The 8973-nt window shown below is 41.5% G+C and overlaps 1 protein-coding gene across 1 annotated transcript in view; it reads left to right on the forward strand.

Annotated features, from left to right (window-relative positions):
* The window catches only part of LOC129334567 (tetraspanin-36-like), a 38084-nt gene extending 34695 nt beyond the window's left edge, over positions 1 to 3389 (forward strand). The window contains exon 7 of the mRNA XM_054986753.1: positions 1137 to 3389. Within this exon, the coding sequence (XP_054842728.1) occupies positions 1137 to 1220 (84 nt within the window). The 3' untranslated portion in view covers positions 1221 to 3389. The remainder of the gene's footprint in view (positions 1 to 1136) is intronic.
* Positions 3390 to 8973: the final 5584 nt, after the last annotated feature.

The following is an 8973-nucleotide window of genomic DNA, read 5'->3' on the forward strand; positions in this document are numbered from 1 at the left end:
CTGACATGTGACCTCTTTAGGGAACTGCCGGAACTGCGTTCCTGTGCGTTCCCCCTCGAAATGAGCCCTGGAAGTACTGATATGTCACTGGGGTCCAGCTTGCTCCCCTGGGAAGAGGCACTGAGCAGAGTATTTACCTTGAACTTGCCTGACAAAGAAACAGCCACCCAGTTTGGGTTGCCAACCTCCAGGTGGAGTCTGGAGATCACCCAGAGTTATAATAGCTCATCTCCAGATGACAAAGATCAGTTCCCCTTGAGAAAATGGCTGCTTTGGAGGGTGGATACTAAGACATTATACTCTGCTGAGCTCCCTCTCCTCCTCAGACCCCATCATCTCCAGGCTCCACCCCCAAATTTACACAAATTCCCCAACCTGGGGCAGGCAACTCTACATCCAATCCATCTCAGCTGTTTTCAAAAGCTTCTTGAAGGAAACAAGACAATGAGTGGAAAAATCACTACCGACATAAATGGCTGTGACATGCGCCTTAGTGGCTGGGGGAAAATGCACCTTTTGAACTGTAAATCCCTCTGATGTAAAGGCAATCAACACGGAAGATTCAATTTATGAAACCAGAGGCTTTTTTGGCTAGGACTAATGAACAGACAGCTAGAAACAACTAGAACTACTTGGTACATTGTTCTGTACAGGACAACAGCAGCGAGATTATTTTGTGCTCAAAAATGGAAAGTTATGACGTCACCTACAATAGAGGAATGGCTGGTGAAGATGATAGACTTTGCAGATATGGCCAAACTTACTTCTTTTTATCTAAATTTATTGCTCCCTGGAAACTCCTTTTAGTCTCTTCGCAGGAAATGAAAAGAAATGATGATTTGTGTTTTTGAAGATTAAGAAGCAAGGACAATATTTAGGGGGAAAGGGGAAGTTATTTGTTTATGGTAATTTTGGAGTGAGTGTATAATATGTAATATTTAAATATCTTTCAAAGAGCAAATTGTAGGTTATTCCTATATTTTTCTTTATATTCATGTTTGTTTTGTTTTCTGTTCTTTTAAAATTTTCTTTATCTTTTTTATATCCTGTTTAAAAATCCTTAATAAAAATTCATATTAAAAAAATCATGAAAGATTCAATTTAATAACATACTGTTAACTGTTTTATCATTTCAGTTCTTCGGCATGCTGAGTGTCTGCGTGCTGACCTGCAAAAGAGATAACGGATATGACCCCTTGCAGTCGGGGGTATTTGCTTGATGGCAAGATGGAACACTTCCGCTCTTTCATGATACAACAGACTTGGGAAAAGATACCCCAAACAGACAAAAAGTTTGCTTGCTTTTATTAAAAAAATCTTCTTGAACAGAACGAAGATTGCATTAGCTTTCAAAAACTGTGTTTAAAAAATGTGAAATAATGTCTTTAAGTTACTGGTGATTCAGCTAGAGTGTTTTCAACTATATATCAAAAATACAGTCAATACCTTTCCTTAGAAGAATCAGTAGATGGAGCCATTCCCCAGAAAAGAGAATTGATCTATCATTCCAATATTCGATGGATGACTCTTTTTAATTCTCTTTTACTTAAAGAGACAATTTGTATAGTCCCTCATACTTTGGATGTATCTCCCTGAAGCAGATGAAATGCAATGTATTTCTCTGTATTTGTTACATATGGCAGAGGCCTGAAATACAATAATTGCTTTCAGTCGCCAATGAATTTTGTGATTGCTACCTTCCCATTTCTTGGATCACACAAATGATCTCATATAGGTGACTGTCAGCTTATGTTGTTCTCTCTTTCACTTGCTCAGTCTGTGGATGTTTTTAAATTTCATTTGCAGTTATCAGCGTTCAGAGGTGAATGTCAATATGCACCAACTTTCCAACATCTGCAATATTATATGCATCACTTAGATACCTGGGTGTGAGAATGAACATAATATTCCTATTGAAGACCAAAATCCTTTCTAGTCCTGCCTCTCATTTCTCAAAGAGGCTAGCCAAAAGCTCCCGGGAAGCCATCAGCAGGGCATGAAGGCAACAATTCTTCCCTTCTGTTGCCTCCACAGCAGCTGGTATTCGGAGGTAACACTGCCTCTGAACATGGAAGTTCTATTTAACTACCATTCTAACAGCCTTTTACGGACCTGTCCCTTACTATATTTTTTTATAATCTTCTTTTAAAGCCATCTAAAATTTCACCACATCTTGTGGCAGTGAGTTCCACAAATCGGTTTGACGTTTTATGAAGTGCTTTCGTTTGCAAGTCCCAAATCTCCTGCCCATCATTTTCAATGTAGCACTTCTACGCACTGTGTGATCAACTTGAGTTAATAGTGGGTGTTTTATCAGCATTGGTAGGCCATATGATTCCATCTACCTGTCAGCAGTGCTGTGTAAAGTGTCGTAGTACTGAAGATCTCTAAACTGGGACCCTAGGAACCTGAGATCCATGAGCCCATGTAACTGCCTTGTTAATATTTGCATTCAAGATTCTTGGATCTAAAACTGCTGGAGTGCGCATGAAAGCGAAAGTGTCTGGTTGGATTGATTCCGCTGGGGGCGTTCCAGTATACTGTGGCATTCACTAGACTTCAGCATGTGTTTGTGTGTGTTGGATTCTGTCTGCTAGGAGTTATGGAATGTTCATTAAATTCAGTACTAACGATTCTGTACTGTATATTTTCAGACTGTGATGAAAAAACAGGGTAATTCCTGGTGTTTCCAATTGCCTGGAGAATGAAATGGCCTGTCCCTTTAAGAGAAGTTTACTAGGATGTTACTTCTGCTGCTCATTTCCACACATTAAGCTTCTTTTAAAGCGACAGCATGCATTTTCTCCAGGTCTGATGGCAACTCTACTTGTTCCAAATATTAAATAAAAATCAACAATGTTTAGGGTTGCCAGCCTCCATGTTGTGGTTGGAGATCTCCTGGAATTACAACTGGTCTCCAGGTCACAGAGATCAGTTCACCTGGAGAAAATGGCTCCTTTTGGGGGTGGGCTCTATGGAATTATGCCATGCCACGGTTCTTTCCCTCCCCAAACCCCACTTTCTCCAGGTTTCTTCAGGTTTCACGCCCCAGATCTCCAGGAATTTCCCAACTTGGAGCTGGCAACCCTAACAATGTTTGAATAGTCACTTAAAAGGATATTATACCGAAGACTCAATGCAGGGTTTATCATATTGTGTTTTGTTTTGCTTCGCTTGTTTCTGCCGCAGTTAACATTTATTTAATGTATAATGTACTTTGTGGTTTTTTTGTGCGTAGAAGACTTACCAAAATTATGTAAGAAAAATAAAGTGACAGCCTTTTTTTATTTATCTATAGCAACTTTGCTTTATTTTTTTGAAGTTTCTTGAAGAATAACAAGATTAAGAGAAAGAAACGGTGGTCCTTCCTCTTAAATAAAATCATTTAAATTAAATGACAGTTTTTATTGTTTTAATGGATGTGGAATAGCTGAAAGAGAGTGAAACTTGTCTATAAAAGAGAAACTGTTTTTAAAACTCTATGTATGTGTGTGTGTTCCTTACCCCAGCTGCTTCCTCTTCTGTTTTTGTGAAGTGGAAAAAATGCCAGGTGCTGTACAACAACATGGGCCTCACTGAAATGTATTGCTCGGTGGCAAGAAAAACTTTTAGCCATAGAGCTTTATTTCAACAAAAGAATCCTTGAAGGCAGGACAGCAGGGCTTTTTTTCAGGGGGAACGCGGGGGAACGGAGTTCCGGAACCTCTTGAAAATGGTCACATGGCTGGTGGCCCCGCCCCCTGATCTCCAGACAGAGGGCAATCTAAACTCCCCTCTGTCTGGAGATCAGGGGGCGGGGCCACCAGCCATGTGACCATTTTCTCTGAGGGCAACCCACTGAGTTTCACCACCTTTTCCCCCAGAAAAAAAGCCCTGCAGGACAGTATATGTCAGCCTCCATCTGACTGTTTTTGAGTACATTGGCGAGGAAGGAGTCATAGTGTTCATTTCCTGTGTGAGACAGCATATTCAGACCTGGTTTGCAAACTTCCATGAGACCTGGAGATCTCCCAGAATTACAACTGATCTCCAGACGACACAGAGATCAGTTTCCCTGGTGGAAATGGCTGCTTTGGAGGGCGGACTCTATGGCATTATGCCCTGCAGAAGCCCCTCCCCTTCACAAACCCCACCCTCCCCAGGCTCCACCCCCGAAATCTCCAGGTCCTTCCCAACTGAGAGTTAGCATTAGCAATCCTTTCTGACTGGACATCTGGTTTTAGACTACAAGTGCCTTGATTGTCCTGGGAGAGAGCTTTTGCTTGGATCTGCTTGTGATCTTGTTGATTCTCAACAAGCTACGCTCATAGCTGTAGTATCTCTTGGGCCAAGGGGCTACTTTGGTGGGTGGAAGGCACTGTTCACTACAGTTCTAGGCCATGGGGCTAGTTTGGTGGGTGAAAGGCACTGTTTGCAATAGTTCTGGTCTACCTTCTAGCCAGGGAAGGAGTTGGGGCAGTTGCTTCTCACCCTGTGGGGATGATCTTCTCTCATCCTATTTAACATTTAAATCAGTGGTGCATGCTCCATGGCTCACAGACAGCCACCTTGGCAATTACCAGCAACAAGAAGTGCCCCGTGACTAATCTATGCCATGTGCTCCACCCCACGGAACACAATGTGCCAGCACGGTGTAGCAGTTGAAGTGTTGGACTCTGATCTGGGAGACCTGGGTTCAAATCCCCTCTCTGCCCGCAATGCTTGCTGGGTGACATGGGGCCAGACACACACTCTAAGCCTAGCCTGCCTCACAGGGTTGTTGTGAGGATGAAATGGTGGAAAGGACAACAATATAAGCTGCTTTCGGTCCCCAATGGGGAAAAAAGCAGGGTATAATAAATGAAGTCAATAAATAAACTAAGATAAATGACAACTTTTTAAATTACCAGAGTACCTCTGAGCATGAAGAGTTGTCTCTCCCCACCACTGTTGACCTTTAACCAGGCCTTGTGTATCTGACGCCTTCCTCTGTCTTCTCGCTCCTCAGCATGAAGCGCATAGCTCAAGCTGAGGGCATGAAAGTGATCAAAGGAAAGCAAGCTGGCTGTTGAGAAAGGGAAATAAAATCTTCCTCCACCCACTGTGGCCGGCTTGCTCTTTTCCTGGGAAGCTGCCCTGGTGGTGTTGGTGGTTTCACTTCATTTTCTTTGCACCCAACCTTGGTACTGGTATGAGAGGTGGCGGCCTCAGAGAAGGCTGGGGAGTTGTGTGAGAGGGTAGTCCTTTATATGCACCCCCATCTGCAGCTCAGGGAGGCTTGCAGCTCACCTGCCTTTCAGTCTCTGCAGCGTTTTGAGATAGCAACCACAAGCCCTAACAGGCAGTGGGCTTTCCTTCTTTGGAGGTTCTCTTAAACAGAGGCTAGATGGCCATCTGACAGCAATGCTGATTCGATGAACCCAGGTAGATCATGAGAGGGAGGGCAGGAAGGGTTACATCAGTGCTTAGTTCTCATGGCCCCTTCTTACATGCCCAAGGTAATGCTGATCACCACTTTTGGGTCAGGAAGCAATTTTTCCCAGGCCACTTTGGCTAGGGATCCTGATGGTGTTTTGCCATGTTCTGGGCATGGAATAAGGGTCACTCAGTGTGTGTGTGTATGGGGGGGGGTATTTGTGAATTTCCTGCACTGTGGTAAAGAATCCAGTAGCGTCTTTAAGACTGACCTACTTTATTATAGCATAAGCTTTTGAGAGCCACAGCTCTCTTCATCAGATGCACGAAGAGAGCTGTGGCTCTTGAAAGCTTATGCTACAATAAAGTTGGTTAGTCTTAAAGGTGCTACTGGACTCTTTACTATTTTGCCACTACAGACTAACATGGCCAACTCTTCTGGATCCTGCACTGTGTAGGGGGTTGGGGTCCCTCCCAACCCTACGATTCTATGGTGCTTTCCTGGAACTTGGATTGGGTGCCACATTTGGAAATATTGCTCACAAGAACCACAGGCAGCCCGTGAGAATCACTGTGCTAAGTGTTTTGAGTAGAGGGGAACTTGTTAAGACTTCATCCTAGAGATCTGAAGCATTGGGAAAGGAATGGGAAAATTAGGGGAAAATATTTTTGTGTATGTGATGTTTCCCCCCCATTCTTTTTCAAGGGAAAATTTGGAGGAGCACTTGGGGGAAGAAGAAAAAACCCTCGATGAGTTATTTCCTCTTTTAGAATGAGGAACATGCCTCGGGATCCCAGGTCCTCCAGTGTGGGCGAAAACCTGAGGACATTTGGGAGAACTGCTAAAAAACACCCTTCTGCATCATATTTTCTCTTTTTCGAGTGAGAAAAACCTTGTCTCACACAGCATTTCACTCATTCCAAATGTACCCCATGAAAATGTCTGAGGACTTTCGTAATTTTTCTCATGGAAAAAAAGTGGACATTTGGGAGGATGGTTGCTAATCTCACTCTTTTGCAGCCATAAACAATTTTTTCAAGATTTTTTTTGTTCAAATGTAAACAATTTTGGCAACAATTGATATGGTACAATGTGTTTAATAACAATGCATTGTTAAAAGAGTTCACTGTTTCCAATTTTATAAAAGTGTAGCTTAATATTCAAACATGCTGGCAGTCCTACCTATTGTGACTCCATGAGAGGGTCTCAGTCCAAATAACACACATTATACAATACAATACATTACACAATAATACAAATACTTTGTTTTCTACTTTCAACGTTTCCTTTTCCTACCTCTTAGACAGCAAAAATTAAAGATACACGTGTGTTGATGGTAGCATATGGTACAGACAATTGCAACTCTTTTTCAAGTATTGGGTATACTTACCACTTTCCTTACGGAAAATGAAGATATTTATACTGTTAAACTATGTCAAATAAAACAATTGCATGTGCTCCCTAAGCTATCAATGATGTGTTTTATATTGTTCAAACAGTAAAAGAAGTTTAGGTTTGATAGCAAAGTAAGTGTTGCATACATTGCAATTTCCCCTCAAATTTCTCAGTTTTACATCTCTACTTCTGCAGATCATTTATTTATGTCATTTATAGTCTGCCTTTCCATAAACAATGCCATAGGGTAAATAAATACAAGTTTACACAGACATAAATTAGCAAAAATCCAATACAGAGTTGAAGAAATGCTGAAATAGAGCAAAAGTAATTCTAGGACTGATATTAGACAACATAGAACTACCCAATAGGGTCATCCTTAAAGTAACAGGTAGTGCATAGGAGCATGTACTTAAAGCAATCCATCAGCACTAACTGCTCCTCCTTTCTTTATAATAATAATAATAATAACGTTCAATTTATATACCGCCCTTCAGGACAACTTAATGCCCACTCAGAGCAGTTTACAAAGTATGTCATTATTATCCCCACAACAAAACACCTTATGAGGTGGGTGGGGCTGAGAGAGCTCCAGAGAGCTGTGACTCGCCCAAGGTCACCCAGCTGGCTTCAAGTGGAGGAGTGGGAAATCAAACCCAATTCTCCAGATTAGAGTCCTTCCGCTTTTAACCACTACACCAAACTGGCTCTCTTTAGCCTTACCTTACTCGATTGGTTTCTAAAAGAAGTTTCTTCAGCATCTGATTTTGATGCCACCGACTCTTCCTTAATTTGTTCTGGTTGGGGAAGGTATTGTTAAATAACCACAAAGCTAAAATCCAGGATTTGAATTATGCAGTGGGGCTTTTGACTCTGATAGGAGGGCTGTACTGTAAAGAAGTGGCCTCAAAGAAACGCATCGGGACCATAGACTTTGCTGCTGTAAGTCTGATCCTATGATGTTGTTTAATATGCCAGTCTTAGAATTGCTTATACTCTGTTTCAGCATTTATTCAGCTCTGTATTGGATTTCTGCTGGTTTTTAAATCTTTACAATTTTGAATTTGTATACCCTCTTACACTGTTTAGTGAAACGCCTTTGCAATACTGACTCACACTGGGCAATCCACCTTGAGTCTCAGTGAGAAAGGTAGATTACAAATAAATAAAATAGATGATTTCATTTTAGATCGAGACTTGGAAGAGCAACTGTGAGGGAACTACAGAAGATCTTTAAAGATAAAGATGTCTCTCCAGGAACCAAGATCAAGATAATCCAAAATATGATATTCCTTATCACCATGTATGGTTCTGAAAGTTGGACAGTGAAGAAAGCCGACAGGAAGAAAATTGATTCATTTGAAATGTGGTGCCAGAGGAGAGTTCTGCCGATACCATGGACAGCCAAAAAGACAAATAAGTGGGTTCTAGATCAAATCAAGCCTGAATTCTCCCCAGAAGCTAAAATGACAAAACTGAGGCTATCGTACTTTGGTCACATTATGAGAAGACAAGACTCTCTAGAAAAGTCAATAATGCTAGGAAAAAATGAAGGCAGTAGGAAAAGAGGAAGACCTAAAATGAGATGGCTGGACTTAATAAAAGAAGCTACATCCTCAAGTTTGCAAGATCTGAGCCAGTCTGTTAATGACAGGACGTTTTGGAGGTCTTTCTTTCATAGGGTTACCATACGTTGGAGGTGACTTGACGGCACATAACACACACACATTTTATTTCTATTTTTATAAATATATTTATATATTTATAAATAAATATAAACAAATATCTCATATATTTCACTTCTTTTTAATATATGTTTAATTTTTTATAAATATATTTTTATATTTATAAATACATATATTTCATATATTTCATTTCTCCTTTGCTGCTTCCACAGTGCTAAGACAACCAAGAAGGGCACGCAATCGCAGTTCCAATTTCATGATAAGGGTTTTAAATTAAATTCACGAGATTTGCTTCTCTGGGCTTCCAATGGAAACTAGACCCAGGTCCTCCACCAACGAGAAAGCGGGCTCCTGCGGAAGCTCAGGCGGGACGCTCTAGCCAAGTAATCTCAATAGGCACTAAGGGCGGAAGCAGTAACTTCCGGGCTTCCAGCGGCGTCTGGCGTCGTGACTTGTGCTGTGCTCGCGAGAGCTGGCTGCTTGGGCGGGTGTTTTGAA

Source organism: Eublepharis macularius, chromosome 8 (genome assembly GCF_028583425.1).
Source record: "Eublepharis macularius isolate TG4126 chromosome 8, MPM_Emac_v1.0, whole genome shotgun sequence".
Classification (NCBI taxonomy): Eukaryota; Metazoa; Chordata; class Lepidosauria; order Squamata; family Eublepharidae; genus Eublepharis; species Eublepharis macularius.